General features: G+C 43.3%; 1 protein-coding gene across 8 annotated transcripts in view; it reads right to left on the minus strand.

Annotated features, from left to right (window-relative positions):
• Window positions 1-18,120, minus strand: part of CRIM1 (cysteine rich transmembrane BMP regulator 1) — a 187,458-nt gene that overhangs the window by 145,508 nt on the left and 23,830 nt on the right. For all 8 annotated transcript variants that reach the window (XM_047744662.1, XM_047744668.1, XM_047744666.1 and 5 more), the window contains exon 2: window positions 1,173-1,346. In XM_047744662.1, the coding sequence (XP_047600618.1) occupies window positions 1,173-1,346 (174 nt within the window). The remainder of the gene's footprint in view (window positions 1-1,172; window positions 1,347-18,120) is intronic.

Genomic DNA, 18,120 nt, shown 5'->3' on the forward strand with positions numbered 1-18,120 from the left:
TTGTCCAATGTCATGATGTAGTAGGAAAAATACTTTACGTGGTTCGTCCTGGGCTTATTACTGAGCAATGGCATGGAGCTCAGCTTTCCAGTTTTCTAATTTAAGGGCCAGACTAAATGTTACCTAACTAAGACTCTCTGTAGTTCTAAGATTTTACTTTTACTGTTTCCTACTATAATCTCTTTTAATGCTTCAGCAGCATTGGTAAATACAAAGAGAAAAGCTATTTTAGAGGCTGTCATAAATTTTGCTTTCTTTATTACCATTTAACAGGAACTGGAAACTTAATACAATTCAAAAACTTCAGTCTTCCTATACTGCCCTTATGAGATCTCACATATCCTCACTATTCCAAGCCGATTACCAATCTCTCCACCCTAGAATGACATCATGCTAGAGATAACAGGTATACTTAAGAAAGTCTGGCTCCGCTCTTTTTGTTCCACATGAGGAACATGGAGCTAGGACAGAGTTTCATGCCAGTCTGGGGCCTTATCCTTTGTTAATCCTGGTTTTGAGCCATGGTACCAAGCTCTGGGCATGCCACTCACAGTTACTGTAGCTAGGAATCATACTTCCATGTCTCCAATCTATTGCCTAGGTTTTCTGCAGGAATGTACAAAAGTTATAGGCCATAGGAGCACAATTTTGTTATTTTAATGTAATGTCTGACTTCATTCCACAGGAGAACCACAAACAACCCATCCACACCTAAGTGGTTTTGCTCCACGGCAAAACCCACCTAAGCCTTCAGCCATCCCTGTGCAATCCTCCCATCTCTGCTAAAGAGACACACTTTTTTGCCAGATGAGCTGCATTTCTCATTAGCACTCCCCTCGTGGAGCACCCTGCTACAGTAAATCAAGCGGAACGGAGCTGGCAACAACAGATGCCCATCCCGAGCACACCGCTTGTGAAGTCATCCCGTATGCAGAGGTGACCTAAGCAAGCTGGCGCAAAGCACCCTGCTCGTGAGCCACAGCATTACCAAATGCACAGCCCGCAGGACCCGCAGACGCACATGGCACACACATACACACACCATCCCATCAGTCATCGGGTGCTTCTTGTTTGGGACTATAAAAGGTACCCGTCTCTGTAAGCGTGTCTCTGCCTCTTCGAGCTCCAATACGACACAGCGCGAAGCCTGACAACTGGGAATCAGTACTTACCTTCGATCCTCTTCAAAGCTGAAAGGCACATATCCTTCCTGGGAAACTCGAAAGGATTGTTGCAGGTGTGAATGGTGTCACATTCACATTTCCCGTTGATTATATTGCATCCAGAGACAAGGTTCTCGTTGCAGGGTTCAAAACCAAGCAGCTGGTCATCGTCCCAGTTCTCGTCTGTAAAACAATGAACAACCACAGAATATTGCTTGCAGCTTCATTCAAAGGCCTGTCTGAAAGCAAAAATGTGCAAAGATGTCAAGATTAACACCTGACACTGACACCTTGATTTATGAAAGATGGTTTTGGCTGCAATTTGACCAATGAATGAAATCCAGCCTCCGAATAAGTAAGAAAAAGGAAACAGAGCCATACATGTAGACATTAAATAACCACATACACAAACGTGTATGATCAAAACCCACCACTTCTCTTATATGTTATTTTACAAGGATTCCTGGATTTTCCTGCTTTCAATAAAATTACAGGAGACACTTCTGTCAACTTACAAAATGATTCAAAAACACCCACAGTTTTTTTGTTTTTTTTTTTTCAGCCCATCTGGTAGAGGCAAGCTTTGGGTTTAAAACAGCTGGCAATTTAATACATCAAGACAGCTAATCAGCCTAAAACCTCAGATACCACCAAAGAATGGAGAATGGATACAGCGGTAAAGGAGTCCTCCAACGCATTTCAGCTCAGATGCTAATGTTGACCGGGCCCAAAACCAAAGCCAGAGAGGACAACGAAACTGAGGGCTACAGCTTAGGGAGAGGCTAAGGAAGTCACATGCTGAAGCTGGGACCAAAATCACTATCCTGGTCATGGAATGATAGGAGTAGACTGTAAGAAACAAAGCAGATTTCAAAATTATGTTCATGGGCTCCAGCTCAGACGAACGAAACACGGAACAAGCACGACAGGACCGTCGGCCAACTCAATCCTGAATGGTATTTCTCACAGCTGAAACACCTCTTACAGGCAATCAGACTATTTATGAGTCTTTGGGGCACTGTATGCATTTCCCCCCTCTTAACATGATCTTTAATAGACACTTTGTCGTACCTTAACTAGGTACTACCGTTAAACAGTAAACATGTTTCTGATAACCGTATCTGGAGAGAATTTTTTAAAGTACTTGAATTTAAGATACCTTAAACCTGCTGCTCACACAAAGGCAGGTATAAAGCCACCCTGAGAATGCGTTTTCATAGAAGACAGTGTAAACAGATGGCTGTAATTCTTTTTACAGCTGAAATTTTACTTCTGGTGACATCACTAACTTAATGCAAAAGACTATTCTCTCTTCCTGAAATAAATAATTTTTTTGTCAAGGGGTCTTTAGAAAGATATCACTTACAATATAAAGAGCTTCATAGACATTCTTTGAAAACCTCTTCTGTTCTGATTTCAGGCTCATTTCCTTGATGAAAGTCTCCAGCTCTTAGTAAAACGACTTTACAAGTTTAAACAAAAACACAATTAATCTGTTTTAAGATGTTTTCCTGTTTAGCCTATATTTGGTTTTTAGAAATAACATGTAAACACACAAAGGTACATTCCTACCTTCAAAACAACACTGAAATTACTAAATTATCCTGAAAGGAAAACCAGAAAAGAACATAATGAAAGAACCTGATGTGGGAAAGTGGTTAATAATTTAGGCTTCAGTTATAATACAGAATACATTGGACATATAAACGATTTCCCATCTCTACATTTATTTGTTGAACAAGCTATTAGTACTACTCTCCTAATCCAGTTCAGTGAAATTTGTCATGAAAGAATTTTTGTGACTTTATAATCAAATCTGTAACTCAAAGTTAGTTCACCCCTAGGAACTTAAAAACTTATAAGAAATCAAGTAACATTTGAACCACTGGAAAACTAGTCTCTTCTATTTCTCACTTCCCCATCATATTCACAGAAGAAATCTTTATTACTATTGGTTAATCCATCACCAAATCAAGCGGATACTGATTTTTTTTTTCCCCACAGCAAACCTCCTTTCTTTCCATTAGAACTAGAACACCCTGAAGACCTCATTCTCCTGAAGGACTGCACCATCCCCTCCCTAGCCTCCCTACCACTATCCTCTTGCCTCTCTACTAACTCCTTTCTGATGCTATCATCAGAATCATTGTCCTCAAAAAATAAACCTGCTCAGTAGTCCTTTCTTACCAACAAGAAAAAGCCGGAACTTCTTAGAGTGGAATAAAAGGTTCTTCATGATACGGCTTGCACTTCTACAGACTCGGGTTTCACCAATCCCTCACACATCCTAATGCACTAAGCACCCTGAGATTCTCACTACAAACCCTGAGTAACTGCTTCCCCACCCATCTGCCTACAACACCTCCCCACTTCTTCCTGTGGTAACTCCTATTCATCCATCAAGACCCAGTTCAAATGTTACCTCGGGGAAGTTTTCTCTACTATGAGCAGCTCCATCTTCCATGCCCCCTCAGGCAGGTGCACAGACCTCCAGTCTCCTATGGTACTGGCTTTACGTAAGTCAAATTTCCCCACTAGGTAGAGTCCTTGTGCGTAGGAGCCGGGTCTTATCTAATTTTGAACCCCCTTAACCCTAGAACTTAGTTCAGTGTTCATTACCTACACGTATGGTACTATAACATATATATATATATATATATATATATATATGCATATATATGCATATATATGTTTTTATATATATGTATGTTTTTATATATGTGTATGTATGTAAAATTTTATATATATATATATGTATATATGTAAAAAATAGGACTATATACCTAGCCACGTATTTCATCAGTGGTATGGTCAATGCTGCTGTCCATGTGTTTTTAGGAAGACCATTTTATCTGACTGTGAAATTCGAATTAAAAGGCAATTGCTGGGACGCCTGGGTGGCTCAGTTGGTTAAGCAGCTGCCTTCGGCTCAGGTCATGATCCCAGCGTCCTGGGATCGAGTCCCACATCGGGCTCCTTGCTTGGCGGGGGGCCTGCTTCTCCCTCTGCCTCTGCCTGCCATTCTGTCTGCCTGTGCTCGCTCGCTCTCCTCTCTCTGACAAATAAATAAAATCTTTAAAAAAAAAAAAAAAAAAAAAGGCAATTGCTGTTGATGCTCTTCCCAACTTCTTACTGATTCCTGCTTTGTTCCCAGTAGAAGCCTGTGGGCAGCAGCGACAGGCTGATGGGAAGATGCACAGCTAAGCTCGACTGTCCCCTCAAAAAATGCACGGCCACCATGTCCAGTTAGGAAGCAGTGGACTCTGAACCCCAAAATGTCTTATATACCTTTTTCTTTTTTGAGAGGAAATCTTTTTAATTCTATGCCCCCACCCTAATCAATACTTTTTCTTCTTGGCAAATAGTTCCCTTAGCAACCATTGCACTACAGGATCAAGTACAACACACTTCTGAGACAAATGCTTTTATGTTTTTCTATTACAGATCATACTTTAAAATAATTTAAGAGCCAACCAACAGGAACTCAAAGCAAAAATTCAGTGAGGTTTGAGTGTAGAAATCAAATCTGAGCCCAAAAGTTCTGCAGAGAGCGGCTGGCAAATCTGATGTTTTTAAATCTCTCTTAAGTAAATCCATATACACAACGCAAAGAGGAAGGCTTTGATTCTCTGAATCCTGATTTCTCCTTGGACTGGTCAGGGGGTAAAAAAAGGAGTTACAAACAGGAGTACCGCCCTTTAAATATTTATTTCAAGTAGTCTTTTTTCCCCGGTACTCTCCACACAAGATATAGTCTCCAGCCAGAAAAGACAACTGAGATACCTCTGCGACTATACTTTTAAGTTTGTAACTTCTGCAAGACACGAAACTGGGATGTTGAGCTATTTTCTCTCAATATAAGATGAGAGAAATCTAATAATTTCAAGTATGAATTAAAATTCATGTATGTTTGAGTATGTCCAAATACGTTAAGTCCCTCAGTGAGGAGACAGTCATACAGAACTGCTGAGAGGACAGCTCCACTGGGGAGGCTTGGAAGACATCCCGAGACGTGATGCTCTCCTCTCAGATTGCCACGGCACTTCACCATGAAACACAGTCACCTCACACACACTTCCCATTTCGTCCCCCAGAACGACAGTACGAGATGCAAAAACAAGGGTAATGAGGGGCAGGAGACGAATGCGATGACTGGCGGTTGGTGCCGTCGCCTCCCTTCACACTGAGATACCAGCAGTGCGACCACCACTGCCTTTGAAGCCCCGGTGCAAACGATGACACACAGAATGAAAGAAACACTTTAATACTGCCATGAAGACAGTCTGGACCTCATAGACTACCTGAAAAGGTCTTGGGATCTGCCCCCAAGGGGTTGTTGTTGTAAAGAGCATGTCTTGCTGATACACCTGGGCCAAGGCAGCATGGGATCCAGGTCTAAGAAGTAACAAAGGTCATGGGGTACCTCTTTTCCTAATGCTTACCCTAAACCACAGACATGTGTCCTCATGGGGATTTAGCTGCTACATAATCAGGGGGAAAAAGGAAAATGAAGTCAATAAAATGCAAACGTTGTATTGATTCTTACATGATCTTTCTCAGCACATTAATGCTATGAAAAGATCAAGAGCAAGTGTTCTCACAATGAAAGGAAAAGTCTGAGCAATAATGAACGCTTTAAGTAAAAGCTGATAGTCTTCTTTAAATTCCCTCCTCTGGCGCAAGAAATGACGGCTCTAGTGAATGAACTTTCCACGACATTAAACTACCCAGGGAGGCTGCAAATGCAAATGCAAAAAACTAGAGATATTTCCCCCTGTATTTAAACATCATGATGAAGAAACTACCCTTAGATTTTGGGTTCAATTCTGATGAGCCTGGTCTCCATTATAGGTGAGTGTCTTCAAGCGTGACTCCGCCCTGAAGGAAGCAGTAGGGGCGGGGGGGGGGGGGGGGGGGTAAGGCTGCGAAGCGTGCACTGTCCAGGCTCTGGGCGCAAAAGCTATGGGTGACTTAGCTTTGTCAGTGTTTTCATTTGGATTCTTATTGTCTATATCTACCCTTTCTGTATGTAGTTGCGTAGGTTTTGAGTGTCCTACCCCTAACCCTATCTTTCCCCATACCTCTGTTTTTAGTGTAGTAAATGATTGTGCAGAAGGCTGGTTTTTGTTTTAAGAGCACACATGTGGTGCCAAAGCAAAAACACCTGTTCTTCCAACAGCCACATTCAGTCTCATCCTGCACAAGGCATCTTCCAGTTTTCTCAATGATGCCTGAAATTCCTTCCTTCCGCATGTTACACTGATGATTTTAAATGCGAGGGCTAGTTAGGAGCTTCAATCCCAAGGGTAGGAGAGAGAGCACTGGGGAGGAGGATGTGGGGGCAGAGGGGTCTCAGAATATGTGCGGAGTCATCCGACTCCAGATCTGGGAAGCAGCTCCAGGAACCAGCCGTGGCAGCTCTGGCCTGACTGATCCTGGCTTCCACCTCTCTGCCCTTCAAAATATCTTTCCATCTGCGTGCTGGTGTCTGAAATTCCACTAATATGGAATAAAACGTTTCAGGTGTGACTGCACTTACTGGACACGTTACTGTGTCTTCATCTCAAATCTCTTGACTTCCTGGAGGCGCAGGCATCTGCATACTCAAAGCCTTACCTTTTCTACCCTGTATCAGCTTAGGTTAATGGAGTTTACCCCAAACCAAGATAGAGCTGCACCCCATTATGTGGCAATCCACTTACCAGAAATGTGCTATAGCAGATATTAAAAGGCAAGAAACAAATTCACAGTACACACTCAGAAGCTCACAGTAATGGAATTCTGTTGGCAGAGGAGAAGCTTCTGGGAATATATATCAAATTAATTCTCCAGCTGTTCACATATCCCTGTGGCTACAGTAAGATGCAAACAGCTAATACTGGCATTTCTTTCCATGCCAGCCCAGAAACTCCAGTGTAATGTAAAATTGCTGCTCTTAACTCCCCCAGCTCCTGGCTGGCTGTTATCAAGCATTCATTCTGCTCAAGGAGGAATCCAATGCTGTGAGCTTTCATTCTCTCTGCTTCAAGCTTAAGGCGGATGTTCCAAAAGCCAGTGCTTCCCTCTCCCTCTCTTCCTGGTGCTGTAATCAGTGCGAAGCAGGAAGGGCAAAATTATGGTTATCAGTAGAAATGATTCATGTTACAAAAATCTGTTTTACAGGCATTTCCACAAAGTGAAACTATGTTAAGCATATGTAACTGTATACCAGAGTAGACAGGCCCTGGCTCTAAAACAATGGGAATGCTAAAATATGCTCACAAATATTTTTTTGAAGACCGACTTCTTAAACTGATGCAAATCTCTAAATTTAGAGCAAACAACCATGACCACTGATTCGTATTATGTCCAAGTGGGGAATTCTCTGAAAAACAAACAGGACTGATCCAATTTACTAAATCAATTTGTGGTAAATGTATGTTCCACTGCTATAATTTTTGTCAGACACCTTAGCAATACATCTAACGGAAGAGGTCCAGAGATGAACTACAGAATGCAAATTCACCCAGCCATCCAACCAACCATTCTTCCTTCCTATCATCTGGTCCTCAGATTGTGGTATCTATTATACATCAAGAACTGAGCAAGGTGCTAGGAAGCAGGAGTTTGCAGTATAATTTTCTGCCATTCTAATCAAAATCACAAGTGTTAGGAATAAAATAATAATTTCCTTTTTGATAGAAGGAAGCTACTAGGAACAGACAGGAGCTAAAGACAAGGAAAGAAGTGTCTTTAGAAGCAAGGAATTCAAGGAACAAGAAGAGGAGAGCAGAGCCTGGGACTACTGAACACAGTTCCCCTATGTTGCAATTCTGCCTAAATTAGGAATTATCTATCTGTCTTAAATTGCATATAGAAAAACAGCCCAGACTTCTGTTCTCCACATGGACAGTGCCTGACCCAGGAGACCACAGACTAGTGCCTGGCCCTAGTTCTGTCATTAGTTTGCAGAGTAACCTTGAACAAGGCATTTAGCCCTCAAGGCTTCAATTTTTTTATTAACAAGGATGTCGAGTAGACAATTCATGAGGTCCCTTTAGACTCTGTGCTCATGTTTCCTTGATTCTGCCATCCTGGATGAAACTGTCCAATGTTAACAATTTATTGGGAACAGAGTCAGAAAATCACACACTTGTAGTGGTCACGGTTTAAATTTAAAATAGTTTCTTATTTATCAGACCCCTCTGAGGTTTGGAGAACTGTCACAAGGCACAGGAAGGCAAGCCAAGGGTGCTTTTACTATAACAAAGATCACCTTGCAGGAACCGTTCTAACACCTCAGTCCTAGAGGATTTACCAGCTGAGTTCTCAATATATTAAAACAGGATTGGCCATGAATTTATTTAGAACTAATGAAGTTTTGTGTCATTATACAATTGTCTCTACTTCTATATAGATTTAGAAATTTCTATGATAAAAAGTTTTTTCCGTTTTGTTTTATTTTTAATGGGAGGGGATTACAGGTAAAGTAACCAAATACTTAAAAAAGAAGAACAATAGAAATACGCCATCAACATTGCTGGGAAACAGGGAAGGCAACGTTTAAAGGGAAATTTCACAGGAAATGAGGTTAAAAAAAAAAAAAAGAGCAGAGCATTCAGCTGAAGAAATTAGAAAAAGAGCAACAGAGCAAGTCCAAAGAAACAAGAAAGGTGGAAATCAACGTAATAGAGATAAAAGTAACACAGGTGATTAACAAAATTAAAAAGTGGCTCTTCAAAAAGGTTATTAAGACATCTCATAAATGGCTTATGATTAACACTCCTGTATAGCAGGTCAACTCATCCAGGTACTGCGATGTATAAATATATAGAAATATATATATAAATATATACATTTAATATACACATATTAAATGCATATATTAATTAATATACATAAATATATTAATATATGTATGTTAAATATATATATTAAGATTTTTTATTTATTTGTTTGAGAGTGAGCAAGAGAGAGAAAGAGAGAGAGAGAGCAAGAGCAGGGGAAAGGGCAGAAGGAGAAGCAGGCTCCCCACTGAGCAGGGACTCAATACCAGGACCCTGGGATCATGCCCTGAGCCGAAGGCAGACGCTTAACCAGAGCTACCCAGGTGCCACTAAAAATACATTTTTAAAATCAGTTTCTCTTTGGTGGTTTTACCAGGAAGTTACTCAAAGTCGGACATTAAATGGTTATATTTTGGAAATTTTTTAAAATAATGAAGGTATTTGATTGCTCATGGCAATGTTTCCTGAGCTATAATTATTTTGTACCCTACGGTGTAAAACTCAACTCCCTTATATTTCTTCTGCTTTGAGCCTAGATCTCAGTATTTTTTTAAGGAAACTCTCACGCCTTCTCACCTGGCCCATGTTGGGCAGTGCAGGGCCAGCCTTCCATTCAGGCACAGGTCATTATTGAGCAACACGGTCTTCTCTGAGCTTGAGTGTCTATTAAAACATGTAACTCCCCATTTCGCCAAGCTTCAAAGAACACTGGTTTTCAGCTATCAAATATACTGCTGCTTAAAAGTAAATACATCTTGGTCGAGGGGAAAAAATATCTTGAAGTGCCTAATTGTGTCACATTTCCTTTCTTCCCCTAGATACTCTGAAAGCCAGCCGAGGATTAAGCCCGGTGATCGGCCATCTCTAGGTTCACAGGGATCTGTTCTCCTACACAGGTACATTAATATAAAACACACAGTGGGGATGTTATAAGAATAGCCCAGATGAACTTCCTAAGGAGACGGAGTTGGGAAGCAAGGTCTCCAAAACAAAGTTCAACATCCGCCCAGCCAACTCTTGGGCATGGATGACCAAGCCTGCTTAGATTTGACCGGAACCCACTTCTTCAGCCTCCCCTCTTCCATTCCTCCTCACTTGCTCCACAAGATTCAAGAGATTAATGCCTACGTGCTCCCGAGCTCCCTAAAGGACCCAGGCGGTTTCCTGACTCCCCAGCTGTGCACAGACTGTTCTCTCTGCCTAGAAAGCTGCTTCTCCTTACTTGCTTTGAAAGTTTCTATTCAGTTATTAATGTTTTCTCCAGGTATCACCCACTCCATAGGGACGGAATTAAGCATTTCCCCACCACAGGATGTCTACTGTATACCTATTAAAATTATTTCACTATGGCAGTATCATGAAATCACTCATCTAATCTCCTCTACCAGAAAGTGGGTTCTTTGAAGCTAAAGATCTTGTGTTTCTCTTCTTCTCTTTTTATCATTGTCACTTTAGGTCTTGGCAAATAGGGTTTAACAAAATAAGTATCTGTGAAGGAAGTGAACGGGAATAGTTCTCTAACTGAAAGTGCCAAACTTTTTCAGGAAAGTCGGTTTGGTGGTAGGGGAAGAAACATCTTTGGATGTCAGTCTTCCCGCTTGTAAAATATTAATACTACCTCAAATTTTCTTTTAACCTCAACATTGTATTAACCAAAACTTCCACATATCAATAAATATTTATGACATGTTGAGTGAATGAATATACCTCAACTATGTTAGGTAAATAAATAATAATAAACTATTATCTCTCTTTCTTCTATTTCAGTCTATCACAACCATAATAAGATAATGTGACACAAATTAATGCTTCTTGCCAGAAAGGTACTTGTGGCTATGAATAATGCACAGTCTCATTTTATAAATATTAATGTATGCTCTAACCTAAAATCTGTTAGTCAAATGACCGAGAGCAAAACAGAAAACTAGATAGGGGAATGCCTTTTTTCTTGATTGCACTCATCCAAAAGTGTGAACCACTAGAATGAAAAGAAGAAATGTGACCAGAATTTCAAACAAGAACAAAACGAACACGGCGTTCTGAAAATAAGCTCTTTGACGGAGATATATTTTCCATTATACTAGCTGAACAGTTAGCACAGGTAACGAAGCACGTTTCACACATGTCCCCCCGAGATAAATCTTCTGATAACAACTAACATTTATTGAGCCACATTTTTATGTGCCAGGGACCAGACTAGGCGCTTCATTCTCAGACGAACACATTTAGCTGAGGACAGAAGTTCAGCAACACAGGCCTGAATTCTGCATAGACAACCATCAAGCGGAGAAGAGGAGGAAATAAAGGAACAAGGAAGTGAGGTGGTCAAAGGGCTGGGCAAGATGTCAAGTTCCAGTGAATTCAGAGGACCCGAGCATCAGGGAAGATGAAGGAGGGAACACTCCTATGTTTCCTGTGTCACTCTGGTAAAGCCCATCTCCAGTGCATATGGCCCGGAGACCAACGGCTGGTGTTGTCAGGATGACACCTCCTAGGTCAACAGAAGTGCAGTTGCCAGAGGACCCTTGGAAACATCAGAACAGAAAACCCAACAACATAAACATGATCTCAACTACACCATCATCCGGGAAACAAGGGTTTCTTTGTTACGGCAATGATGCCCTCACATAGAGCAGTCCTCCTGAGATTCAAATGGTGATTATTTTAAAAGGTGTAGAATCCTTTCAGGATAATAATTTTGTGAAATCGGTTAGCAGTCACTTTGTAAGGGCTGTTTTTATAAATCAACCTGAGCACTGCTGTGAACTTTACCTTAATAATTTATCTGAATCTTTGAAACTAAGCCAAGTAGAAGATAAGAAGAGAATGAATGATCAAGATTAATTCCAATGACTTTATTTCTCATCCTTACCACTAACTCTAGTACTGTTTTTCAAGGAAATATCATCGCTAAATACTGCACCTAAAAGCGCACACCTTTAAGTTTTTTCATAAATCAAATTTATCTCTATATTTGATCTTATTTCTATTCCTACACATGCCAAGAATCTCCTGCTACCTGGTCCTGGCAACAAAGCACAACCTGCCAGCAATATTCAGTGAACGCTGTTTTGCGTGCTTGGTTTACAACTTCCTACTGTTACCTGTTTCATCAGAAGTGAAAGTTTGATGTGTATGTCTAGATCTTTTTTTTCCCCTTAGAATCCACATTGCTACAGTATGTGTATGTGGGAAGTAGAGTTATAAATCAGAAATGAAAATCAGAGAGACAACTGTGGCCTAGAAGAAACCTCACGCAACACAGGGCCTGTCATCATTGATACACTGATTTCTGAAGGCACCAAGTCCTTGAAATCCATCCTAGAACTCTCTACCTAAAAGCAAATGTAGGTTAGGGGACAATGAAAAGCAGGACTCTTGCCTTAGGGTAGGTCAGGAAATGAACATTAGTATCTTGGGAGTTACGATGATTTACAGAGTCATGACTTAATCCCCAAGATTCATGTGAAATAGACCACGTGACGTGAATATAACAAGAACACAGAAGATGAAGAAACTTTAAGAATTTTTTTGAAGACGTATTTGCACATTTCTCATAAAACTGGAGTTTTCTTGGTGTAGTAATTGGACCCCTATGCCTAACAGGCACCAAGCTCTGAGTCATTGGGTACTTGGGTTTGGGAATCTCAGTGATGACAATAGTAATGACTACCAACACTATCCAAATTTTTTTTTTTTAAGATTTCATTTATTTATTTAAGAGAGAATGAGCTGGGGGAGGGGCAAAAGGGCAAGGGAGCCGCGCAGGACTCCATGCCAGGACCCCAGGATCATGACCTGAGCTGAGGGCAGATGCTTAACCGACTGAGCCACTCAGGCACCCAACACTATCCAAAAATCTTTACTGGCTCCCACCAGCCCACAGTCTCACGTCTGACCCCTCCACTGATAAACCAGGCCTGTGCCCGGCACCAGCTAACCTCCCACTGCACTAGCGGAACCTCCTATCTTACTAGTCCAAGGAAGCCTTGGGGCCTGGGGACTCATGTCACCAAATCTGGAATGCCCATCTCCTGGTTTGTGTCCCCTCCCCCCCCACCCTACCATTCCCCCAGGTCTCTGATCACACCCCATTTCTGGGTGAGACTTTCCAAGGCCACTCCATTTAAAACGTGTCCAATGGTCCCTGTTCTCCTTCTCTGCCTTATTTTTCTGCACAGCACCTATCTTCTTCTGGCATGGTATAAGTTTTATGATTAATTTTTTTTTAAAGATTTTATTTATTTATTTGACAGAGATCACAAGTAGGGAAAGAGGCAGGCAGAGAGAGAGGGGGGGAAGCAGGCTCCCCACTGAGCAAAGAGCCCGATGTGGGGCTCGATCCCAGGACCTTGGGGTCATGACCTGAGCCGAAGGCAGAGGCTTCAACCCACTGAGCCACCTAGGCGCCCCTTTTATGACTAATTTTGCTCACGTTTTCTCCCTATGTCAGAAAGCTCCAGGCTGGCGGGGATTTATCTGTCTTGCTCACGTCTGAACAGGGCTTACACACAGTAGGTCCTCCACAAGTACTTACTGAACCCATCAGTTCTATCAGTAGACTGTGTGCATCCACTCTGGTGGGCCCTGGCTGATTCTGTTTCCTCTGGGAAGGCAAGGCACCATCTTTCTTCCCCCATTCACCTGGAAATCTGTTATCTTACTGTGCTCAACTGGTATCTTCTCAGAGTTTACTTGATTTTCTCCCACCTACAACCCTTCACTTATCCCCAGGCACTGCAGCTGCTTGCCGACAGCTAGATTCTGAGCTTCCCGGGGGCAGACACTGCGCCTTCCTGATTTCCACAGTCACTCCCTGCTGAGATGAGTGGATGGCACACAGCAGGCCCCACGTCCCACTTGCTGAATGGAGAAATGAATGGTAACCTGGAGAAGGTAGCTGGCATGAGGGAACCTTCTATACTAACAATCTCGTGTGAAAGAGAGTGGCAACTTGAAAGATGCTGTGCGGGTATCTAAGATTCCGGTTTGCTTATGTTTGTCAATACTTAATGCATTTATCTGTAACATTTATGTTCATATGTAATAACCTTCCGGAATGTGTGAGGTGCAAAAAAAAAAAAAAAAAAAAAAGAAACTGTACAATAATTAGGAAGCAGGTAAAACATCTTTTCAAACATTGCAGTGTCAAAATTATAGAAAAAAGTTGATCTATTTCTACGTTTTAAAGTAAAACACATGCATGCATAAACACACACATAGAGAAGTATCTGTTTCCAAAAGGAAACATAAATAAAACCCATGTGAATCACCCAGTCCTTTTTCTACACGCTTACAGCAACATGCATTCCCGTACTCAGCAAGGCAGGTGGTTTGTAATTCTGCAATGTTATTCTATTTAGTCTTTACAGTGTTAAGTCATGAAAAACTGCTCAAATGAGCCATTTGTGGAAATACATCTACCTTAACTCCTACCTGAAAGTTTAAAAATCACTGTCTATTAACTTCAGTATATGTTTCAAAAGCTAATGGTTTTCAGGATATAAAAGGAAATATCAAATTCCCAAAGGATGCTGTGATACAATCCATACCCTATTTAACTAACAATAAGAATCACCAAGTTTCAAAGGATTAGAATATACAGAGATAAGTAGCTTTAAACTTACACTTAGGCATTGAACGTAACTTTTAATAATTCAGTTGTTTTAAACACCCAAATTCATGGAAGAGCTATTGGTTCTCAAGGCAGACTACAAGACGCACACCTCGAGGAGTGAACCGCTGACCTGCCCACCTGCCCGAAGCATCCCACTGGACCTCACCTGGAGGCTTTCGGTATTATTTGGGTAGAGGAAGGGGAGTTGCATACTGTGGTTTACAGGTCCAACCAATGAGTCGAATAACCACATTTCTTTCTTAGCACCAGGGCCACCCTTCCTAGGGCTCTGTACCATGTCATGTGAGAAAAGAGAAGAGATTAGCAGCCTGCCTTCAGACAGGATGTGGCAGGACCATGGAACACTAATCAACGTTCAAGACAACCCTGGGCGCGGGAAGAGTCAACAGACTCAGCATAGGGAGATTCCGGAAGCAAAGGAAACCCAACCCCTTCAAGTCTGGCTGCAGTTGCAATTTCTCTCCTCCTAAAAAGGTGTTTTGGGGGAACATGGGTGGCTCAGTCATTAAGCGTCTGCCTTTGGTTCAGGTAGAGAGGTCCTAGGATCAAGCCCAATTGGGGCTCCCTGCTCAGTGGGAAGCCTGCTTCTCCCTCTCCCACTCCCCTTGCTTGTGTTCCCTCTCTTGATGTCTCTCTTTCCCTGTGTCAAATAAATAAAAGTGTTTCAAAAACACTCTGCCACCTGTAGTTCCTGCTCCCTTCCCACCAGCACAGAATTTTAAACACCCTCAACAAGCTGGCCTGCTGTGACAGTGAGCCCCACAGACATGTGGCGACGCTGTGACTGCCCATAGCTCTACCCAGGCTCCACGAGGCAGTCTCGCTCCGCACCCGCCTTCTCAGCTTTAACTGGGAAGGAGCTGAGGAAGAAGCAAGGTTCCCTTATTCTGGAAAGGGGCAAAGAGCTGGTGGAGACGTTCCCTGAGGCTGACCCTCAGGGTTTTTTAAAATCTCTTCAAGGGCGGTAACTAGCTGGTAAGAGTCTGAGGGTGCTCAAGGGCCGGGTGCGTCACTGACAGGACAGAAAGGGACAGCTAAGAGTCAAGAGGGTGCCACGGGAAAGCGCAGCCCCCCTCTCTACTAGTCCTGCCTTGCCAAGGGTAAGCATGTTAAAAAGTCCGGAGTCTCTAAAGTAGGGTGGAAGTTTAAGGCAGTCTTTCCCATCTCCCAACATTTGGTTTCTGAAGTAAGAAATGCATCCAGTCTGTACAGTGACTGGACATTCCTTCTTTCCATCTACGAGCTTCTCCTTCGTTGCCTCTTGTTACAATGGTTTCCTCTGCATTCTGGTCTGCGCCTCCCATCTTCACCTCAAATCCTTTCCTCTTCACCCCAATTCCCCCGGCAGCTCACCTCCAGGGGCCCAGCACTGCCAGAGGCCCCCACCCATGGGCCTGGCCCGAGGAAGGCTGCCTGTTCAGTCAGCCAGCCCAACGCCCCCACCGGCCTGGTCTCCCCTGTTGTGAGAGTCGACTGGGCCTACTTGGGGAGGTTACACTTCCCTGGACTTCCTCTCGCTGTCCCACCCCAAGTCCACGAGGCACTCTTCTCCCCACCCGCCCTCCTCCGAGTCCTTCCTATTTCCCAGGCCAGGTCCATCCAGGACACACAATGCCAGGGGTCAGAGTGCTACCTTCCAGTGGCTTCACATGCAAGGAGGGTTCTGGATTCCTTCATGAAGGGTGGGGTAAGGCAAGAAGGCAGGCAGGGAGGGAGAAGTTCAGCAGAGGAGGATTTGGCCTGCTGCGCCCACGACTCAGGGACCAAGGTCATGGGGCAGTGAGGCCAACAGGGGCCCCAAGAGGTCCCCCCAGAACAGGTAAGCAGCAGCCACTCAATCTCCTCAGGTCTGAAAAAAGAGGCAGTCACTTACAGGCACACTGGAAACTGTAAAAAGCTCAAGAGAACACAACAGACTTTTACAGGCCTCGGTTCCTCAATCTGTAAAACAAGGGGGCTGGCCTAGAGCTGCTCTTCCGAGGACCATTCTAACTCCATAGCTCTGATTCCTGGTGTAGCAGCAATTCCCTGACCTCAGTCATTCTCAAGGCCTGGGGTCATTCTGACCAGCAAACAGGATGCCACTTCCACTCAGAAGGCAACCAAGCTTCTTTCACCTCCCAGAGCAAAACCGTCCTCTTGCAAAATCAGATTCCTGAGCCTCTGACTCAGTGTCTCCCAGACTTTCTTGGTGCCTTGGTTGTGATCTGGGTCTTTCGGATTTTAACTTTGTAGAGGGCTGGGCTCAAACCCTCAGGCTCTGGCCTCTCAAGGGCCTCCCAACTTGTCCTGCTTGCAGGGCCCCAAGGCTCACGAAATCAGGCTCCAGGACAAGGTCACCCACCCTCTGGAGCTGAAGACTGAAGCATGATGGGACTTGACACCTGGACCCACGGAGGGGCAGCTGGGAGCACCATAACACAGTGTCCATCGTGGAACTCCTCAAACCCAGAAGTTCGAGTCCACTGGAACCCCAAAAGGGGAGGCTGGGGGGGGACTGAGGAGCTGTCCCTGTGTAGGAAGGTAAACAGGCCAACTTCAGCCTGGGTGCAGGACCGCCTACTCACTCCCAAAACAGTCAAGGTAACTGTCTTCTCCTGGAGGATGGGCAGTGAGGGCCCATGGCTGGACTGGCATCCCACCATACTAGGGACAGGGGTCAGTTTGCTCATCAACCACCTGATGACTGATGGGAATAGAACTGGAGAGGGAAGGAAGAGAGAAATAGTGCCAGGGAGACTGGGGAGAGGGATGAATGAAGAGGAACCCACTTAGGGCTGCCATTCATGAGTTAGACAAAGTCATAAGAAGCATCTGTCAGCTGGGTTCTACCTCCGGAAGACACTCCACAGAGAAAACAACACACTCGAGTGGTCAAATCTGACAACTGTAGTTCAACTAAACATCTATCTTTTCCCTTTCTTTAAAACCAACAACTGTTTCTAGTAAGTCCCTATGAGTAAAGGCTGACAACAGCAGAAGAGTAATTCTGCACAAAAGATAAAAAACGATCCTACAAAAAAGTATCCTGATGGAGAGTTATCTCATTCTAAGTAATCCCTTTTATTGGAAACAAAAAAACAAAATAGAATCCCAGATCATTTACCACCTTCTTCCTGTTAGACCAGGACTCAACACCGAATACTCCTTTATTTACTAAGACCCAGACAGTATCGAGAGAATATGCCTTCCATGTGGTGAGTCATCTGGAACTAACTGCACTCTGGACTTCCTCACCCTGCCCCAAGTCCACACCACCCTTCAGAAGAAAGCAGTCCAGTGTCCTGTTCAGTAAAACATGTATGTTCCCACCACGTGTTGTCCCCCCTACTGTCGACAGACGGCTCCTCTGTGGCGGCTGATTCCTGCACACAAGCAAGGTGTGCGCCCAGAGCAGACGCCGTTGGGTGGCCCATAAAGACTGCCCTATGACAGCTCTTCTGTGAGGAAGGTCAGCTTTTCAATGGGCCACTTCAATCTGAGTGAGAGAGATGTGAGAAAGAGGAAAGGCAGTTCTACACTCTTCTTTTTATAAAATGATGAATCCTTCAAA

Source organism: Lutra lutra, chromosome 9 (genome assembly GCF_902655055.1).
Source record: "Lutra lutra chromosome 9, mLutLut1.2, whole genome shotgun sequence".
Lineage (NCBI taxonomy): Eukaryota > Metazoa > Chordata > Mammalia > Carnivora > Mustelidae > Lutra > Lutra lutra.